Source organism: Phyllobates terribilis, unplaced genomic scaffold (genome assembly GCF_046119375.1).
Source record: "Phyllobates terribilis strain yellow unplaced genomic scaffold, ASM4611937v1 Scaffold_72__1_contigs__length_7157903, whole genome shotgun sequence".
Taxonomy (NCBI): domain Eukaryota; kingdom Metazoa; phylum Chordata; class Amphibia; order Anura; family Dendrobatidae; genus Phyllobates; species Phyllobates terribilis.
Window position 1 is genome coordinate 2,618,553 of NW_027362832.1, and position 22,360 is coordinate 2,640,912.

At 39.9% G+C, this 22,360-nt stretch overlaps 1 protein-coding gene across 1 annotated transcript; it reads left to right on the top strand.

Moving 5' to 3' along the window:
* The first annotated feature begins 1,385 nt into the window (after positions 1 to 1,385).
* On the top strand, positions 1,386 to 6,575 carry LOC141194471 (uncharacterized). The gene is made up of 3 exons (XM_073662400.1): positions 1,386 to 1,778; positions 1,941 to 2,387; positions 6,549 to 6,575. Exons 1-3 carry the CDS (start codon positions 1,401 to 1,403, stop codon positions 6,573 to 6,575), a joined length of 852 nt encoding a protein of 283 aa, XP_073518501.1. The 5' UTR covers positions 1,386 to 1,400.
* Positions 6,576 to 22,360: the final 15,785 nt, after the last annotated feature.

Consider the following 22,360-nt stretch of genomic DNA (forward strand, 5'->3'; position numbering starts at 1 on the left):
ACCCCAGGAGAGTTCCAAATGTGTGTGGGTAAAATATATATCCCACGGGGGTAAAATTGAAAAAAGTTGAAAAAATTTTTTTTTTGGACTTGGTCATTTTTCCGGCGTTTATCAGACTTTCAGATAGGGCAAATGTCAGTGAGCGTTCCGATTTCAGTTCCAGAGCGATTCGCCCAATGAGTCCTTGATATTTAGTCATTTTCAGCCAATTTCTGGATTTTTGAAAAATTCACTTTTTTGTGAAAATATCCACTAATTGAGGGAATAATATGTGTGAGGGTACCCCAGGAGTGTTCCAAATGTGTGTGGGTAGAATATATATCCCACGGGGGTAAAATTGAAAAAAGTTGAAAAAAAATTTTTTTTTGGACTTAGTCATTTTTCCGGCGTTTATCAGACTTTCAGATAGGGCAAATGTCAGTGAGCGTTCCGATTTCAGTTCCAGAGCGATTCGCCCAATGATTCCTTGATATTTAGTAGTTTTCAGCCAATTTTCTGGATTTTTGAAATATTCACTTTTTTGTGAAAATATCCACTAAATGAGGGAATAATATGTGTGAGGGTACCCCAGGAGAGTTCCAAAGTGTGTGGGTAAAATATATATCCCACGGGGGTAAAATTGAAAAAAGTTGAAAAAAATTATTTTTTGGACTTAAGGCCCTGTCACACATAACGAGATCGCTAGCGAGATCGTTACTACGTCACAGTTTTGAGATCGCTGGAGAGATCGTTCGGGAGCCGTCAAACATGTATAACTTGCCAACGATTTCGGCCGCCCCAGCGATCTAACTAACGATTTCGTTGGTCGCTGGGACGCTGTCACACAGCAGCTACTTCAACGATCCACACTCAACGATACACACTTTGAGGGACTGTACTGTGACAGAAAGGCGTGCATAAAATTACCTTTCCGCGCCCACTAATCTCCGATTGGTGGACGCTACTGCGTTCTGATTGGCGGCCGGGTTTTTTTAAAAAGGCGACGTTGGGGCAATTCCGCTCCCTTGTTTCTATCTGCGCTCTGCTTTCGGATCGTAGCAGTGTTCTCCGGGCAAGTTTCGTCCATCTGGGATTTGTTGAAGCCTTGTCAGCGTCCTGATTTTGGGATCCTAGTTGCGTTCTACTGCTGTGATTCCATTCATTTGTGGATTTTCTTCAGCTGTGACTGAACATTGACTTTTGGGTTCTTCAGGCACTGTATCGCTTTGTTTCCACGGTAAGTTATTTTAGTGGATTTTTATCACACTCAATAAGTATACATTTGCTTATACATTGGACGCCATTTTTGGTCAGCAAATGGTGTGTAGTATTTTTTACTTTGTTTTAAAATGTTTCATGTATGCTCACTGTATTGCTAACTTTTTCAGATGGCTTTCAAAAGTGAAGAGTTTGTGAGGGAAATGATTGACCTGTACCGCTCCCTGCCGTGCCTTTGGCAAATAAAATCAACAGACTACTGCAATAGAGAGAAAAAGAGGGAGGCCTACCAGCAATTGATTTCCCTCTTTAAAAGGCATGGCCCCAACGAGAAGGTGGATGAAGAGCTGGTGAAGAGAAAGATCCAGGGTCTACGCACCGTATATAAGAAAGAACTCAACCGGGTGGAGAAATCAAAGAAGTCAGGTACCGGCACAGATGAGGTTTATGTGCCGACATTATGGTATTATGATTTGCTTGCCTTCACCCGTGACCAGGAGCTACCTCGACGAATGGCGTGTACGATGCGGCCGACCCCGGAAGAAGACCCCAACATACGGACTGACTCCCCTGTTGAAGATGTAAGTACCTTCTTTGCTTCCCTGTAAATAGCATTTATACTTTCAATGTACATGCCATAGTTTAGCCGCCCCTCATATTTGTTTTTTTAGTGACCATGCTGGTCATAACATACCTGCTGGATGTTGTAACCAAATCTTAACTTTAATTTTGTGTTCCCACAGCACCATCGGCAAGATGACGACATCTCGGCTACGGAACGTGGTATGGAGGAGGCGAGTGTTATGTCAAGGAATGAGGAACCTATGGCATCGGTGAATGAAGACCCTATGGCCTCTACAAGTGAAGACCTTGTGCCTCGGCGACAGAGAAAATCAAGGAAAAGAAAGGCCAGCTTGCCGCCATCGCCAGATCTAGTATCTCTGGCGAACAAGATTCTACTTCTGCAGACCCAGGCCAAGCGGGACAGCTTTGCAACATATGCTGGCGAGAGACTACAGAGGCTGGATGACCGACAGAGGGCGCATGCAGAAAGGGTCATGTTTGAGACTTTAAATAAAGCGGCAGCCGGTGAACTTAATGAAACGTCTACTGTACATACTCTGATTGACCCTGGCCATTTTCAACAAGATTCTTGGACCCATAGGCCGGACCCACTTCACAGCACACCAGTGCAGAGGATCCGGCGTCCACAAAGCCTTGCCCCCCCCCACAGTATCCCATGTGTTCTGATTCTTTTGTTTCTCCCAGGCACGGATACACAAATACAGGCAATCGATATGAAGAACTGTAGTGATGTTTCATTTCAATTTTTTTTTATCATTTTGTAAATATTGTTAATTTAATACTTATTTAAATTGTTAAAATTGTTTATATTTTTGTTTGTTTATAAAAAAAAGGTTTATTGTCCTCTTTTTTAACTTTACCCCTGCCCTCTGATCGCCCTCTGATATTCCTGATTGAAATAAAAATGTTTTTTGGTTGCCTTATTTTCTGCTTTACCTCTTCCCAAGGGTGGGACCCCTCACCCCTGCCCTCCGATCCCTTCCCAATCTCCGTTCCCTCCCCTCCATTCTCTACCGTCTATTCCCATCCCTGCTCTCTGCTGGTGATCACCTCCTCCCCTTCTCCTCCTCCGGCTCCAGGCTTTATCACCTGTCTTCTCCCTGTGTCCTCTGGTCTTCTTCACAGCTGGTTTTCTTCCCCTCCTCTTCCTACTTCCCTTCTTTTAGTCTTTGGGGTCATAGTCATGGTGCACGGTATGGCAATGATCTGCCATACCATGCACCATGAGTCTGACTCAGATTATAGGTTGTATATACTAGATTCTTGATAGGGCGTTGATCCAGGGAACTAGTCTGATTGCCGTATGTGGAGTCAGGAAGGAATTTTTTTTCCCAAAACGGAGCATGGTTTTTTTTTGCTTTCCTCTGGATCAACATGTTAGGTCTTCCTTATAGCTTTCATACTATGTTCCTATTCTTTCCTCTTCTCTCTTCTTCTTGAATTAGCTGGCATCTGTGAAAGCCGACTTCAGACGGCTTTCCTGCCCCCACACAACTTCAGCTAATAATATCAATAAGTAGGCGGCAATGAAAGCCGACTTCAGACGGCTTTCCTGCCCCTACACTACTTCAGCTGATAACATCAATTAGTAGACAGCTATTAAAGCCGATTTCAGACGGCTTTCCTGCCCCCACACAACTTCAGCTGATAATATCAATAAGTAGGCGGCAATGAAAGCCGACTTCAGACGGCTTTCCTGCCCCTACACTACTTCAGCTGATAACATCAATTAGTAGACAGCTATTAAAGCCAACTTCAGACGGCTTTCATACCCCCACAACTTTAGCTGATAGCATCAATTTGCAGGCGGCTATTAAAGCCGACTTCAGACGGCTTTCCTGCCCCCACACAACTTCAGCTGATAACATCAATAAGTAGGCGGCAATGAAAGCCGACTTCAGACGGCTTTCCTGCCCCTACACTACTTCAGCTGATAACATCAATTAGTAGACAGCTATTAAAGCCGACTTCAGATGGCTTTCATGCCCCCACAACTTTAGCTGATAGCATCAATTTGCAGGCGGCTATTAAAGCCGACTTCAGACGGCTTTCCTGCCCCCACACAACTTCAGCTGATAACATCAATAAGTAGGCGGCAATGAAAGCCTACTTCAGACTGCTTTCCTGCCCCTACACAACTTCAGCTGATAACATCAATAAGCAGGAAGGTGTGAAAGCCGACTTTGGAGTGGGCTTTACTGCCCCTGCACTGCTTGTTAGGCAGTATCACACAGGATAGGATTAGATACACAACCCATCAGGCAGTATCACACAGGATAGGATTAGATACACAACTCTTTAGGCAGTATCACACAGGATAGGATTAGATACACAACCTGTCAGGCAGTATCACACAGGATAGGATTAGATACACAACCCGTCAGGCAGTATCACACAGGATAGGATTAGATACACAACTCTTTAGGCAGTATCACACAGGATGGGATTAGATACACAACCCGTCAGGCAGTATCACACAGGATAGGATTAGATACACAACTCTTTAGACAGTATCACACAGGATAGGATTAGATACACAACCCGTCAGGCAGTATCACACAGGATAGGATTAGATACACAACTCTTTAGGCAGTATCACACAGGATGGGATTAGATGCACAACCCGTCAGGCAGTATCACACAGGATAGGATTAGATACACAACTCTTTAGACAGTATCACACAGGATAGGATTAGATACACAACCCGTCAGGCAGTATCACACAGGATAGGATTAGATACACAACCCGTCAGGCAGTATCACACAGGATAGGATTAGATACACAACTCTTTAGGCAGTATCACACAGGATGGGATTAGATACACAACCCGTCAGGCAGTATCACACAGGATAGGATTAGATACACAACTCTCTAGACAGTATCACACAGGATAGGATTAGATACACAACCCGTCAGGCAGTATCACACAGGATAGGATTAGATACACAACCCATCAGGCAGTATCACACAGGATAGGATTAGATACACAACTCTTTAGGCAGTATCACACAGGATAGGATTAGATACACAACCTGTCAGGCAGTATCACACAGGATAGGATTAGATACACAACCCGTCAGGCAGTATCACACAGGATAGGATTAGATACACAACCCGTCAGGCAGTATCACACAGGATAGGATTAGATACACAACCCGTCAGGCAGTATCACACAGGATAGGATTAGATACACAACCCGTCAGGCAGTATCACACAGGATAGGATTAGATACACAACTCTTTAGGCAGTATCACACAGGATAGGATTAGATACACAACCTGTCAGGCAGTATCACACAGGATAGGATTAGATACACAACCCGTCAGGCAGTATCACACAGGATAGGATTAGATGTAACAAAGTGTAGACAATAGTGGATATAAACTAATTTTTTTTTATAAAAATAAAAAAAATATAACCAACCAAATAATATCAACTACATAACAAAAAATAATTTATTGGCTGCCGTGACGGTCATGGGCTGCCACAAATCTTGCCAGCATCACTCCGTGCTGGTGGATCTCTTCACTCAGTCTCCGTTGTGACGCCAGGAGATCTTGTAGTGTTGGGATTTCTACGGAGGTAATAGTTAAACTTAAAAGTCCAATAATTCTGTACATTCATCAAATTAAGGCTATGTGCCCACGATGCACCACTCCCGGGTACCATCCACACATTAGAACGCGCTAATTACGCAAGTACAGATGCAGTATTGCGGAATTGGCGCATTATAATGCAAGTCAATGGCGGCGCAAAAAAACCACCTTATGCAAAATAATTGGTAGTGCTGCGTTTTTTTCCGCAATGATAATGTGCAGCGGAAATTTCCGCAGCATGTGCATAGCACATGCGGATTATCATTGGGGAACATGGCAGACCTTCTACCATGCGCTTTTAATGCGTTTCCACAGCAGCAAAAACGCTGCAGAAACACCTTAAAAAACACATCGTGGGCACACAGCCTATCAGGTACATGTTTGGTATTTAACACTTACGGTTTTCAGGTTGCTCGGATGATGACGAGCTTAAGGACCACCCGGATCCCCTGGCACCACCGGCTAGAGAAAGACACAACACTTAATAGTACATGACAGCCCTACACTTTCCAAGTTGTATGGACCGTATGTTATGTCAAAGCATTACCGAAAGATGAAGCTGCACCTATATCACGGAGTGATGCTGGTGAGCTGGTAGAGGAATGCTGCTGGGGCTCCAGGGCTGGAGGTGACTCCCTTGGGGGCTCTGGGGCTGCAGGTGCTGGAAAACAAATAACATTAGATACCTAAGGTGATTGCAGTTGTAACTAATGTGCTGCCATATATTGTGTTAACATATTTTAAAACCACTCACCACTGCGGGGCAGGGACCGTGACCGGATGCTGACGATTCGGTCGGCAGACCTATATTTCAGGTCCGCCAGCTTTTTCCGGATTTGTGTACCAGAGCGCTGCACTCCAAATCTCCGGAACAGGCCCCGACCGATCCTCTGCAGCACCGCCTGCTTATGGAGCACTGGATGCTCAGAGTGCACATGGCACTCATAATCAAGTGCATCCAGATGCTCCACAAGGTAGCACACCTCAGCATCACCCCAAGGAGATGCCCTGACCCTGGATGCCATAATGCTCTTTAATAAGCTAGGCCGCAACTACGTCGTTAGACCCGCCCACGACGCATGAACGTCGGTAACCACGCCCACGACGCATGAACGTCGCCAATAAACCCGCGGTTTATTAGAGAACCCTATTGTGACTTTAATTATTAGCGTGTCGGACTAGAGACGCTGTATTGATAATGCGACATCTGTAGAACGCAGCAGTGTCTCTATTGTGACGGTCACACAGGAACACTGGTGTTTAGGTGGTTTTATGTAGAAATATGTATCTATATTTTTATGTCGATATGCATACTTCTGTGTCTGTGAGTATGTGTGTGTATAGCTGGTTATCTGTATATAAGTGTACATCCTGGTATACAGGGCTGCGGAGTCGATAAGCCAAACCGACTCCTCAATTTCCATTACTCCGACTCCACCTCCCTCATACATGGCTCATGTGATACATTAGGGTCATTACACTGTGCATGTGGAGGCTAAAAAGGAGGAAGTCACCATCGGGGTATCATACTGTGTTAAGGGGGACACTTTTGTTGGCATCCCATTTTTATGGGGCTATGAAAGAGTAATTTAGGAGTTCAGAAAGGAAGAAAGGCTGGAAGGTTGTGGGATCTGCTCTTCTGTGTCCCCAACAATTATTTCCTTTTTTTTTTTTTTTTTTGTGGGGGGGGGGTCCCAATTATAACTTCTGCTATGAGCTCCCATGATTCCTATGTCCGCCCCTGGAGTACACGTATGTGTATACGGGCCCTTACTATAGAAACAATGATAAACAAATCTTTTGCAAAGTTAAACACAGTTTATTACACAAATCAATACAAAACTGAAAGTAGTGTATAATTGTCAGTAGTTGCCCACTATAAGTTATGATGTTGCCAAGTAACAGCACCAGGACCGTTAAAATACTGGCAGTAGTTGTCGCGGCAGGTCTTCGCATCCTGGGTGTTTCTGCCATATCCCACTGGTTGAAGGCCTGCAATTGCAGGATCGTTTGAACGCCATTCACCGAGCTCCACTTCCCCATTGGCTAGGTCCACAGAGTCCACGAAGCCAGGCGGACAGTACGTAATTGCATCACGTCGACGAAGAAAGTTGTGAAGTGTGCAACAGGCCAAAACAACAGAGTCTATTGATGTAAGCTTCATGTTAATTGGCGTGTGAAAAACTCTGAAGCGGTTGGCCATGATACCGAAGGCATTTTCGACAACACGACGTGCCCTTGACAAACGATAATTGAAAATTCTTCTTTCCTGGGTAAGACTTTTTTGGGGGAACGGTTTAATAAGATTGGGATGAAGTGGGAAGGCTTCATCGCCGACAAAAACAAAATTAAGGTTACCTGTAGTCTTTGAGTTGGGAGGCAAGTGTAGGTCACAGTTGTCCAATCGCTCTCCAAAAAGTGTGTGCTCTAAAACACCACCATCAGAAACCCTGCCGTTCATGCCAACATCTACATTTATAAATTCGTAATTGGCATTAACAAGGGCCATCATGATGATGCTGAAATAGCCCTTATAATTATAAAAATAGGATCTGCTATTTGGTGGCTGAGTGATTCGGACATGTTTCCCGTCCAAAGCCCCACCACAGTTAGGGAACTGCCACAGCTGCTCAAAATCAGAGGCAATCTTTCTCCATTCCTCCTCCGTGTTGGGAAACTGTATGTAACTACGTAGACTGTGGTAAATTGCATTACATGTCTCCGGGATTAGAACACTGAGCATGGGCCTTGAAATGGCTGCAGAAAAATGCAAGTCTTGGAGTGAGCGTCCGGTGGCCAGGAATCTCAGTGTGACTGCCAATCTTTCATCTGCCGGAATGGCAGCACGCATCGCTGTATCCTTCCGTTGAATACGTGGCGTAACTCGTTCCAATAACTCTTTAAAAGATTCCTCTGACATCCTCAGATAGTTGCGGAAATCATGAGGATTCTTCTCCTGAAGCTCTCTTACAAGTTGCATGTGGGACAATTCAGACCTCTTCTGCAGCCACTCTCTGGTCCACATGCGACGCTTTCGTTTGGAACGCCTCTGTAGCTCTCGTGCCTCATCTTGACGCCGAGCTTCCTCAAACAGCAATGCAGCAACCACAATAGCACACTGCCCGTCGTCCATGATGTGCAAACTGCAAACATAACATGAAAAGATGAGAACACTTTCAACAAAACAATTAACACAAGTATTGAAACCGTATATAAAAAATATCATGGAAAACCATCTTCCATTCTGTTAGTGAGCATGACAGAAAATGCGCTGTGTGGGTGCATGTGCATGAGACCCCTAAAATATCTGCCCATACAAAAGCATATATATATATATATATATATATATATATAGATATATATAGATATATATATATCTATATATATACAAATAGAAGCCAAGCCCTCCCTCCCTGGAAAGCAAAGATAACAGATAATTAGTAAATGTGTGATAAAAGATTAAAAATGGAAACGCATCTGAGACCTCAAACAATACCTACCTTACTAAAGATGTCTGATATGTTCAAAGCGGAGTCACAGCTGGAGAACGCTGCAATGATCCGCAAAAATCAACACTAGTCCAATGAACGGATATTAGCAGCCCGGAGAACTCTGGTAGGATCTGCAATAAGCACGAGGTCAGAAACAAAGGACGGAATCGCTATTCTGTTGCCTTCTTTATGCGCGTCCGGAAATGAGAACGCCGTAGCGACCACCAATCGGGGACGAGGGGCGCGGAATAGTCCAATTTATACACGCCTACGTGTCTCAGTTCTGAATCGCTGGACGAGGTCGTTGGCTAGGTGTCAAATACAGCGATGCACACTGCCCAGCGGGAGTGCAACGACCCAGGAATGGTCCAGGGAGCTTTGTAACGATCAACGATCTCGAAGCAGGGGCCTGATCGTTGCTACCTGTCAAACGTAGCGAGATCGCTAGCGATGTCGCTGTTGCGTCACAAAACCCGTGACGTATCAACGATCTCGCTAGCGATCTCGTTATGTGTGACAGGGCCTTTAGCCATTTTTCCGGCGTTTATCAGACTTTCAGATAGGGCAAATGTCAGTGAGCGTTCCGATTTCAGTTCCAGAGCGATTCGCCCAATGAGTCCTTGATATTTAGTCGTTTTCAGCCAATATTCTGGATTTTTGAAAATTTCACTTTTTTGTGAAAATATCCACTAAATGAGGGAATAATATGTGTGAGGGTACCCCAGGAGAGTTCCAAAGTGTGTGGGTAAAATATATATCCCACGGGGGTAAAATTGAAAAAAGTTGAAAAAAATTATTTTTTGGACTTAGCCATTTTTCCGGCGTTTATCAGACTTTCAGATAGGGCAAATGTCAGTGAGCGTTCCGATTTCAGTTCCAGAGCGATTCGCCCATTGAGTCCTTGATATTTAGTCGTTTTCAGCCAATATTTTGGATTTTTGAAAAATTCACTTTTTTGTGAAAATATCCACTAAATGAGGGAATAATATGTGTGAGGGTACCCCAGAAGAGTTCCAAATGTGTGTGGGTAGAATATATATCCCACGGGGGTAAAATTGAAAAAAGTTGAAAGAAAATTTTTTTTGGACTTAGTCATTTTTCCAGCGTTTATCAGACTTTCAGATAGGGCAAATGTCAGTGAGCGTTACGATTTCAGTTCCAGAGTGATTCGCCCAATGATTCCTTGATATTTAGTCGTTTTCAGCCAATTTTCTGGATTTTTGAAAAATTCACTTTTTTGTGAAAATATCCACTAAATGAGGGAATAATATGTGTGAGGGTACCCCAGGAGAGTTCCAAAGTGTGTGGGTAAAATATATATCCCACGGGGGTAAAATTGAAAAAAGTTGAAAAAAATTATTTTTTGGACTTAGCCATTTTTCCGGCGTTTATCAGACTTTCAGATAGGTCAAATGTCAGTGAGCGTTCCGATTTTAGTTCCAGAGCGATTCGCCCAATGAGTCCTTCATATTTAGTCATTTTCAGCCAATTTTCTGGATTTTTGAAAAATTCACTTTTTTGTGAAAATATCCACTAAATGAGGGAATAATATGTGTGAGGGTACCCCAGGAGAGTTCCAAATGTGTGTGGGTAAAATATATATCCCACGGGGGTAAAATTGAAAAAAGTTGAAAAAAAATATTTTTTGGACTTAGCCATTTTTCCGGCGTTTATCAGACTTTCAGATAGGGCAAATGTCAGTGAGCGTTCCGATTTCAGTTCCAGAGCGATTCGCCCAATGAGTCCTTGATATTTAGTCTTTTTCAGCCAATATTTTGGATTTTTGAAAAATTCACTTTTTTGTGAAAATATCCACTAAATGAGGGAATAATATGTGTGAGGGTACCCCAGAAGAGTTCCAAATGTGTGTGGGTAGAATATATATCCCACGGGGGTAAAATTGAAAAAAGTTGAAAAAAATTTTTTTTTTGGACTTAGTCATTTTTCCGGCGATTATCAGACTTTCAGATAGGGCAAATGTCAGTGAGCGTTCCGATTTCAGTTCCAGAGCGATTCGCCCAATGAGTCCTTGATATTTAGCCATTTTCAGCCAATTTCTGGATTTTTGAAAAATTCACTTTTTTGTGAAAATATCCACTAAATGAGGGAATAATATGTGTGAGGGTACCCCAGAAGAGTTCCAAATGTGTGTGGGTAGAATATATATCCCACGGGGGTAAAATTGAAAAAAGTTGAAAGAAAATTTTTTTTTGGACTTAGTCATTTTTCCAGCGTTTATCAGACTTTCAGATAGGGCAAATGTCAGTGAGCGTTCCGATTTCAGTTCCAGAGCGATTCGCCCAATGAGTCCTTGATATTTAGTCGTTTTCAGCCAATATTTTGGATTTTTGAAAATTTCACTTTTTTGTGAAAATATCCACTAAATGAGGGAATAATATGTGTGAGGGTACCTCAGGAGTGTTCCAAATGTGTGTGGGTAGAATATATATCCCACGGGGGTAAAATTGAAAAAAGTTAAAAAAAAATATTTTTTTGGACTTAGTCATTTTTCCGGCGTTTATCAGACTTTCAGATAGGGCAAATGACAGTGAGCGTTCCGATTTCAGTTCCAGAGCGATTCGCCCAATGATTCCTTGATATTTAGTCGTTTTCAGCCAATTTTCTGGATTTTTGAAAAATTCACTTTTTTGTGAAAATATCCACTAAATGAGGGAATAATATGTGTGAGGGTACCTCAGGAGTGTTCCAAATGTGTGTGGGTAGAATATATATCCCACGGGGGTAAAATTGAAAAAAGTTAAAAAAAAATATTTTTTTGGACTTAGTCATTTTTCCGGCGTTTATCAGACTTTCAGATAGGGCAAATGACAGTGAGCGTTCCGATTTCAGTTCCAGAGCGATTCGCCCAATGATTCCTTGATATTTAGTCGTTTTCAGCCAATTTTCTGGATTTTTGAAAAATTCACTTTTTTGTGAAAATATCCACTAAATGAGGGAATAATATGTGTGAGGGTACCCCAGAAGAGTTCCAAATGTGTGTGGGTAGAATATATATCCCACGGGGGTAAAATTGAAAAAAGTTGAAAAAAATTTTTTTTTTGGACTTAGTCATTTTTTCGGCGATTATCAGACTTTCAGATAGGGCAAATGTCAGTGAGCGTTACGATTTCAGTTCCAGAGTGATTCGCCCAATGATTCCTTGATATTTAGTCGTTTTCAGCCAATTTTCTGGATTTTTGAAAAATTCACTTTTTTGTGAAAATACCCACTAAATGAGGGAATAATATGTGTGAGGGTACCCCAGAAGAGTTCCAAATGTGTGTGGGTAGAATATATATCCCACGGGGGTAAAATTGAAAAAAGTTGAAAAAAATTTTTTTTTTGGACTTAGTCATTTTTCCGGCGATTATCAGACTTTCAGATAGGGCAAATGTCAGTGAGCGTTACGATTTCAGTTCCAGAGTGATTCGCCCAATGATTCCTTGATATTTAGTCGTTTTCAGCCAATTTTCTGGATTTTTGAAAAATTCACTTTTTTGTGAAAATACCCACTAAATGAGGGAATAATATGTGTGAGGGTACCCCAGAAGAGTTCCAAATGTGTGTGGGTAGAATATATATCCCACGGGGGTAAAATTGAAAAAAGTTGAAAAAAAAATTTTGTTTTGGACTTAGTCATTTTTCTGGCGTTTATCAGACTTTCAGATAGGGCAAATGTCAGTGAGCGTTCCGATTTCAGTTCCAGAGCGATTCGCCCAATGATTCCTTGATATTTAGTCGTTTTCAGCCAATTTTCTGGATTTTTGAAAAATTCACTTTTTTGTGAAAATATCCACTAAATGAGGGAATAATATGTGTGAGGGTACCCCAGGAGAGTTCCAAATGTGTGTGGGTAAAATATATATCCCACGGGGGTAAAATTGAAAAAAGTTGAAAAAAATTATTTTTTGGACTTAGCCATTTTTCCGGCGTTTATCAGACTTTCAGATAGGGCAAATGTCAGTGAGCGTTCCGATTTCAGTTCCAGAGCGATTCGCCCAATGAGTCCTTGATATTTAGCCATTTTCAGCCAATTTCTGGATTTTTGAAAAATTCACTTTTTTGTGAAAATATCCACTAAATGAGGGAATAATATGTGTGAGGGTACCCCAGAAGAGTTCCAAATGTGTGTGGGTAGAATATATATCCCACGGGGGTAAAATTGAAAAAAGTTGAAAGAAAATTTTTTTTTGGACTTAGTCATTTTTCCAGCGTTTATCAGACTTTCAGATAGGGCAAATGTCAGTGAGCGTTCCGATTTCAGTTCCAGAGCGATTCGCCCAATGAGTCCTTGATATTTAGTCGTTTTCAGCCAATATTTTGGATTTTTGAAAATTTCACTTTTTTGTGAAAATATCCACTAAATGAGGGAATAATATGTGTGAGGGTACCTCAGGAGTGTTCCAAATGTGTGTGGGTAGAATATATATCCCACGGGGGTAAAATTGAAAAAAGTTAAAAAAAAATATTTTTTTGGACTTAGTCATTTTTCCGGCGTTTATCAGACTTTCAGATAGGGCAAATGACAGTGAGCGTTCCGATTTCAGTTCCAGAGCGATTCGCCCAATGATTCCTTGATATTTAGTCGTTTTCAGCCAATTTTCTGGATTTTTGAAAAATTCACTTTTTTGTGAAAATATCCACTAAATGAGGGAATAATATGTGTGAGGGTACCCCAGAAGAGTTCCAAATGTGTGTGGGTAGAATATATATCCCACGGGGGTAAAATTGAAAAAAGTTGAAAAAATTTTTTTTTTTGGACTTAGTCATTTTTCCGGCGATTATCAGACTTTCAGATAGGGCAAATGTCAGTGAGCGTTACGATTTCAGTTCCAGAGTGATTCGCCCAATGATTCCTTGATATTTAGTCGTTTTCAGCCAATTTTCTGGATTTTTGAAAAATTCACTTTTTTGTGAAAATACCCACTAAATGAGGGAATAATATGTGTGAGGGTACCCCAGAAGAGTTCCAAATGTGTGTGGGTAGAATATATATCCCAAGGGGGTAAAATTGAAAAAAGTTGAAAAAAAAATTTTGTTTTGGACTTAGTCATTTTTCTGGCGTTTATCAGACTTTCAGATAGGGCAAATGTCAGTGAGCGTTCCGATTTCAGTTCCAGAGCGATTCGCCCAATGATTCCTTGATATTTAGTCGTTTTCAGCCAATTTTCTGGATTTTTGAAAAATTCACTTTTTTGTGAAAATATCCACTAAATGAGGGAATAATATGTGTGAGGGTACCCCAGGAGAGTTCCAAATGTGTGTGGGTAAAATATATATCCCACGGGGGTAAAATTGAAAAAAGTTGAAAAAAATTATTTTTTGGACTTAGCCATTTTTCCGGCGTTTATCAGACTTTCAGATAGGGCAAATGTCAGTGAGCGTTCCGATTTCAGTTCCAGAGCGATTCGCCCAATGAGTCCTTGATATTTAGCCATTTTCAGCCAATTTCTGGATTTTTGAAAAATTCACTTTTTTGTGAAAATATCCACTAAATGAGGGAATAATATGTGTGAGGGTACCCCAGAAGAGTTCCAAATGTGTGTGGGTAGAATATATATCCCACGGGGGTAAAATTGAAAAAAGTTGAAAGAAAATTGTTTTTTGGACTTAGTCATTTTTCCAGCGTTTATCAGACTTTCAGATAGGGCAAATGTCAGTGAGCGTTCCGATTTCAGTTTCAGAGTGATTCGCCCAATGATTCCTTGATATTTAGTCGTTTTCAGCCAATTTTCTGGATTTTTGAAAAATTCACTTTTTTGTGAAAATATCCACTAAATGAGGGAATAATATGTGTGAGGGTACCCCAGGAGAGTTCCAAAGTGTGTGGGTAAAATATATATCCCACGGGGGTAAAATTGAAAAAAGTTGAAAAAAATTATTTTTTGGACTTAGCCATTTTTCCGGCGTTTATCAGACTTTCAGATAGGTCAAATGTCAGTGAGCGTTCCGATTTTAGTTCCAGAGCGATTCGCCCAATGAGTCCTTCATATTTAGTCATTTTCAGCCAATTTTCTGGATTTTTGAAAAATTCACTTTTTTGTGAAAATATCCACTAAATGAGGGAATAATATGTGTGAGGGTACCCCAGGAGAGTTCCAAATGTGTGTGGGTAAAATATATATCCCACGGGGGTAAAATTGAAAAAAGTTGAAAAAAAATATTTTTTGGACTTAGCCATTTTTCCGGCGTTTATCAGACTTTCAGATAGGGCAAATGTCAGTGAGCGTTCCGATTTCAGTTCCAGAGCGATTCGCCCAATGAGTCCTTGATATTTAGTCTTTTTCAGCCAATATTTTGGATTTTTGAAAAATTCACTTTTTTGTGAAAATATCCACTAAATGAGGGAATAATATGTGTGAGGGTACCCCAGGAGAGTTCCAAATGTGTGTGGGTAAAATATATATCCCACGGGGGTAAAATTGAAAAAAGTTGAAAAAAAATATTTTTTGGACTTAGCCATTTTTCCGGCGTTTATCAGACTTTCAGATAGGGCAAATGTCAGTGAGCGTTCCGATTTCAGTTCCAGAGCGATTCGCCCAATGAGTCCTTGATATTTAGTCTTTTTCAGCCAATTTCTGGATTTTTGAAAAATTCACTTTTTTGTGAAAATATCCACTAAATGAGGGAATAATATGTGTGAGGGTACCCCAGGAGAGTTCCAAAGTGTGTGGGTAAAATATATATCACACGGGGGTAAAATTGAAAAAAGTTGAAAAAAATTATTTTTTGGACTTAGCCATTTTTCCGGCATTTATCAGACTTTCAGATAGGGCAAATGTCAGTGAGCGTTCCGATTTCAGTTCCAGAGCGATTCGCCCATTGAGTCCTTGATATTTAGTCGTTTTCAGCCAATATTTTGGATTTTTGAAAAATTCACTTTTTTGTGAAAATATCCACTAAATGAGGGAATAATATGTGTGAGGGTACCCCAGAAGAGTTCCAAATGTGTGTGGGTAGAATATATATCCCACGGGGGTAAAATTGAAAAAAGTTGAAAAAAATTTTTTTTTTGGACTTAGTCATTTTTCCGGCGATTATCAGACTTTCAGATAGGGCAAATGTCAGTGAGCGTTCCGATTTCAGTTCCAGAGCGATTCGCCCAATGATTCCTTGATATTTAGTCGTTTTCAGCCAATTTTCTGGATTTTTGAAAAATTCACTTTTTTGTGAAAATATCCACTAAATGAGGGAATAATATGTGTGAGGGTACCCCAGGAGAGTTCCAAATGTGTGTGGGTAAAATATATATCCCACGGGGGTAAAATTGAAAAAAGTTGAAAAAAATTATTTTTTGGACTTAGCCATTTTTCCGGCGTTTATCAGACTTTCAGATAGGGCAAATGTCAGTGAGCGTTCCGATTTCAGTTCCAGAGCGATTCGCCCAATGAGTCCTTGATATTTAGCCATTTTCAGCCAATTTCTGGATTTTTGAAAAATTCACTTTTTTGTGAAAATATCCACTAAATGAGGGAATAATATGTGTGAGGGTACCCCAGAAGAGTTCCAAATGTGTGTGGGTAGAATATATATCCCACGGGGGTAAAATTGAAAAAAGTTGAAAGAAAATTTTTTTTTGGACTTAGTCATTTTTCCAGCGTTTATCAGACTTTCAGATAGGGCAAATGTCAGTGAGCGTTCCGATTTCAGTTCCAGAGCGATTCGCCCAATGAGTCCTTGATATTTAGTCGTTTTCAGCCAATATTTTGGATTTTTGAAAATTTCACTTTTTTGTGAAAATATCCACTAAATGAGGGAATAATATGTGTGAGGGTACCTCAGGAGTGTTCCAAATGTGTGTGGGTAGAATATATATCCCACGGGGGTAAAATTGAAAAAAGTTAAAAAAAAATATTTTTTTGGACTTAGTCATTTTTCCGGCGTTTATCAGACTTTCAGATAGGGCAAATGACAGTGAGCGTTCCGATTTCAGTTCCAGAGCGATTCGCCCAATGATTCCTTGATATTTAGTCGTTTTCAGCCAATTTTCTGGATTTTTGAAAAATTCACTTTTTTGTGAAAATATCCACTAAATGAGGGAATAATATGTGTGAGGGTACCCCAGAAGAGTTCCAAATGTGTGTGGGTAGAATATATATCCCACGGGGGTAAAATTGAAAAAAGTTGAAAAAATTTTTTTTTTTGGACTTAGTCATTTTTCCGGCGATTATCAGACTTTCAGATAGGGCAAATGTCAGTGAGCGTTACGATTTCAGTTCCAGAGTGATTCGCCCAATGATTCCTTGATATTTAGTCGTTTTCAGCCAATTTTCTGGATTTTTGAAAAATTCACTTTTTTGTGAAAATACCCACTAAATGAGGGAATAATATGTGTGAGGGTACCCCAGAAGAGTTCCAAATGTGTGTGGGTAGAATATATATCCCAAGGGGGTAAAATTGAAAAAAGTTGAAAAAAAAATTTTGTTTTGGACTTAGTCATTTTTCTGGCGTTTATCAGACTTTCAGATAGGGCAAATGTCAGTGAGCGTTCCGATTTCAGTTCCAGAGCGATTCGCCCAATGATTCCTTGATATTTAGTCGTTTTCAGCCAATTTTCTGGATTTTTGAAAAATTCACTTTTTTGTGAAAATATCCACTAAATGAGGGAATAATATGTGTGAGGGTACCCCAGGAGAGTTCCAAATGTGTGTGGGTAAAATATATATCCCACGGGGGTAAAATTGAAAAAAGTTGAAAAAAATTATTTTTTGGACTTAGCCATTTTTCCGGCGTTTATCAGACTTTCAGATAGGGCAAATGTCAGTGAGCGTTCCGATTTCAGTTCCAGAGCGATTCGCCCAATGAGTCCTTGATATTTAGCCATTTTCAGCCAATTTCTGGATTTTTGAAAAATTCACTTTTTTGTGAAAATATCCACTAAATGAGGGAATAATATGTGTGAGGGTACCCCAGAAGAGTTCCAAATGTGTGTGGGTAGAATATATATCCCACGGGGGTAAAATTGAAAAAAGTTGAAAGAAAATTGTTTTTTGGACTTAGTCATTTTTCCAGCGTTTATCAGACTTTCAGATAGGGCAAATGTCAGTGAGCGTTCCGATTTCAGTTTCAGAGTGATTCGCCCAATGATTCCTTGATATTTAGTCGTTTTCAGCCAATTTTCTGGATTTTTGAAAAATTCACTTTTTTGTGAAAATATCCACTAAATGAGGGAATAATATGTGTGAGGGTACCCCAGGAGAGTTCCAAAGTGTGTGGGTAAAATATATATCCCACGGGGGTAAAATTGAAAAAAGTTGAAAAAAATTATTTTTTGGACTTAGCCATTTTTCCGGCGTTTATCAGACTTTCAGATAGGTCAAATGTCAGTGAGCGTTCCGATTTTAGTTCCAGAGCGATTCGCCCAATGAGTCCTTCATATTTAGTCATTTTCAGCCAATTTTCTGGATTTTTGAAAAATTCACTTTTTTGTGAAAATATCCACTAAATGAGGGAATAATATGTGTGAGGGTACCCCAGGAGAGTTCCAAATGTGTGTGGGTAAAATATATATCCCACGGGGGTAAAATTGAAAAAAGTTGAAAAAAAATATTTTTTGGACTTAGCCATTTTTCCGGCGTTTATCAGACTTTCAGATAGGGCAAATGTCAGTGAGCGTTCCGATTTCAGTTCCAGAGCGATTCGCCCAATGAGTCCTTGATATTTAGTCTTTTTCAGCCAATATTTTGGATTTTTGAAAAATTCACTTTTTTGTGAAAATATCCACTAAATGAGGGAATAATATGTGTGAGGGTACCCCAGGAGAGTTCCAAATGTGTGTGGGTAAAATATATATCCCACGGGGGTAAAATTGAAAAAAGTTGAAAAAAAATATTTTTTGGACTTAGCCATTTTTCCGGCGTTTATCAGACTTTCAGATAGGGCAAATGTCAGTGAGCGTTCCGATTTCAGTTCCAGAGCGATTCGCCCAATGAGTCCTTGATATTTAGTCTTTTTCAGCCAATTTCTGGATTTTTGAAAAATTCACTTTTTTGTGAAAATATCCACTAAATGAGGGAATAATATGTGTGAGGGTACCCCAGGAGAGTTCCAAAGTGTGTGGGTAAAATATATATCACACGGGGGTAAAATTGAAAAAAGTTGAAAAAAATTATTTTTTGGACTTAGCCATTTTTCCGGCATTTATCAGACTTTCAGATAGGGCAAATGTCAGTGAGCGTTCCGATTTCAGTTCCAGAGCGATTCGCCCATTGAGTCCTTGATATTTAGTCGTTTTCAGCCAATATTTTGGATTTTTGAAAAATTCACTTTTTTGTGAAAATATCCACTAAATGAGGGAATAATATGTGTGAGGGTACCCCAGAAGAGTTCCAAATGTGTGTGGGTAGAATATATATCCCACGGGGGTAAAATTGAAAAAAGTTGAAAGAAAATTTTTTTTTGGACTTAGTCATTTTTCCAGCGTTTATCAGACTTTCAGATAGGGCAAATGTCAGTGAGCGTTCCGATTTCAGTTCCAGAGCGATTCGCCCAATGAGTCCTTGATATTTAGTCGTTTTCAGCCAATATTTTGGATTTTTGAAAATTTCACTTTTTTGTGAAAATATCCACTAAATGAGGGAATAATATGTGTGAGGGTACCTCAGGAGTGTTCCAAATGTGTGTGGGTAGAATATATATCCCACGGGGGTAAAATTGAAAAAAGTTAAAAAAAAATATTTTTTTGGACTTAGTCATTTTTCCGGCGTTTATCAGACTTTCAGATAGGGCAAATGACAGTGAGCGTTCCGATTTCAGTTCCAGAGCGATTCGCCCAATGATTCCTTGATATTTAGTCGTTTTCAGCCAATTTTCTGGATTTTTGAAAAATTCACTTTTTTGTGAAAATATCCACTAAATGAGGGAATAATATGTGTGAGGGTACCCCAGAAGAGTTCCAAATGTGTGTGGGTAGAATATATATCCCACGGGGGTAAAATTGAAAAAAGTTGAAAAAAATTTTTTTTTTGGACTTAGTCATTTTTCCGGCGATTATCAGACTTTCAGATAGGGCAAATGTCAGTGAGCGTTACGATTTCAGTTCCAGAGTGATTCGCCCAATGATTCCTTGATATTTAGTCGTTTTCAGCCAATTTTCTGGATTTTTGAAAAATTCACTTTTTTGTGAAAATACCCACTAAATGAGGGAATAATATGTGTGAGGGTACCCCAGAAGAGTTCCAAATGTGTGTGGGTAGAATATATATCCCACGGGGGTAAAATTGAAAAAAGTTGAAAAAAATTTTTTTTTTGGACTTAGTCATTTTTCCGGCGATTATCAGACTTTCAGATAGGGCAAATGTCAGTGAGCGTTACGATTTCAGTTCCAGAGTGATTCGCCCAATGATTCCTTGATATTTAGTCGTTTTCAGCCAATTTTCTGGATTTTTGAAAAATTCACTTTTTTGTGAAAATACCCACTAAATGAGGGAATAATATGTGTGAGGGTACCCCAGAAGAGTTCCAAATGTGTGTGGGTAGAATATATATCCCACGGGGGTAAAATTGAAAAAAGTTGAAAAAAAAATTTTGTTTTGGACTTAGTCATTTTTCTGGCGTTTATCAGACTTTCAGATAGGGCAAATGTCAGTGAGCGTTCCGATTTCAGTTCCAGAGCGATTCGCCCAATGATTCCTTGATATTTAGTCGTTTTCAGCCAATTTTCTGGATTTTTGAAAAATTCACTTTTTTGTGAAAATATCCACTAAATGAGGGAATAATATGTGTGAGGGTACCCCAGGAGAGTTCCAAATGTGTGTGGGTAAAATATATATCCCACGGGGGTAAAATTGAAAAAAGTTGAAAAAAATTATTTTTTGGACTTAGCCATTTTTCCGGCGTTTATCAGACTTTCAGATAGGGCAAATGTCAGTGAGCGTTCCGATTTCAGTTCCAGAGCGATTCGCCCAATGAGTCCTTGATATTTAGCCATTTTCAGCCAATTTCTGGATTTTTGAAAAATTCACTTTTTTGTGAAAATATCCACTAAATGAGGGAATAATATGTGTGAGGGTACCCCAGAAGAGTTCCAAATGTGTGTGGGTAGAATATATATCCCACGGGGGTAAAATTGAAAAAAGTTGAAAGAAAATTTTTTTTTGGACTTAGTCATTTTTCCAGCGTTTATCAGACTTTCAGATAGGGCAAATGTCAGTGAGCGTTCCGATTTCAGTTCCAGAGCGATTCGCCCAATGAGTCCTTGATATTTAGTCGTTTTCAGCCAATATTTTGGATTTTTGAAAATTTCACTTTTTTGTGAAAATATCCACTAAATGAGGGAATAATATGTGTGAGGGTACCTCAGGAGTGTTCCAAATGTGTGTGGGTAGAATATATATCCCACGGGGGTAAAATTGAAAAAAGTTAAAAAAAAATATTTTTTTGGACTTAGTCATTTTTCCGGCGTTTATCAGACTTTCAGATAGGGCAAATGACAGTGAGCGTTCCGATTTCAGTTCCAGAGCGATTCGCCCAATGATTCCTTGATATTTAGTCGTTTTCAGCCAATTTTCTGGATTTTTGAAAAATTCACTTTTTTGTGAAAATATCCACTAAATGAGGGAATAATATGTGTGAGGGTACCCCAGAAGAGTTCCAAATGTGTGTGGGTAGAATATATATCCCACGGGGGTAAAATTGAAAAAAGTTGAAAAAAATTTTTTTTTTGGACTTAGTCATTTTTCCGGCGATTATCAGACTTTCAGATAGGGCAAATGTCAGTGAGCGTTACGATTTCAGTTCCAGAGTGATTCGCCCAATGATTCCTTGATATTTAGTCGTTTTCAGCCAATTTTCTGGATTTTTGAAAAATTCACTTTTTTGTGAAAATACCCACTAAATGAGGGAATAATATGTGTGAGGGTACCCCAGGAGAGTTCCAAATGTGTGTGGGTAAAATATATATCCCACGGGGGTAAAATTGAAAAAAGTTGAAAAAAATTATTTTTTGGACTTAGCCATTTTTCCGGCGTTTATCAGACTTTCAGATAGGGCAAATGTCAGTGAGCGTTCCGATTTCAGTTCCAGAGCGATTCGCCCAATGAGTCCTTGATATTTAGCCATTTTCAGCCAATTTCTGGATTTTTGAAAAATTCACTTTTTTGTGAAAATATCCACTAAATGAGGGAATAATATGTGTGAGGGTACCCCAGAAGAGTTCCAAATGTGTGTGGGTAGAATATATATCCCACGGGGGTAAAATTGAAAAAAGTTGAAAGAAAATTTTTTTTTGGACTTAGTCATTTTTCCAGCGTTTATCAGACTTTCAGATAGGGCAAATGTCAGTGAGCGTTCCGATTTCAGTTTCAGAGTGATTCGCCCAATGATTCCTTGATATTTAGTCGTTTTCAGCCAATTTTCTGGATTTTTGAAAAATTCACTTTTTTGTGAAAATATCCACTAAATGAGGGAATAATATGTGTGAGGGTACCCCAGGAGAGTTCCAAAGTGTGTGGGTAAAATATATATCCCACGGGGGTAAAATTGAAAAAAGT

Coding starts and splice junctions, on each gene's coding strand:
- LOC141194471 (XM_073662400.1), top strand. CDS start 1,401: ATGATTGACCTGTACCGCTCCCTGCCGTGCCTTTGGCAAATAAAATCA. Junction 1,779..1,940: donor CTGACTCCCCTGTTGAAGAT/GTAAGTACCTTC, acceptor GTGTTCCCACAG/CACCATCGGCAAGATGACGA. Junction 2,388..6,548: donor ACCCACTTCACAGCACACCA/GTGCAGAGGATC, acceptor TTTAATTATTAG/CGTGTCGGACTAGAGACGCT.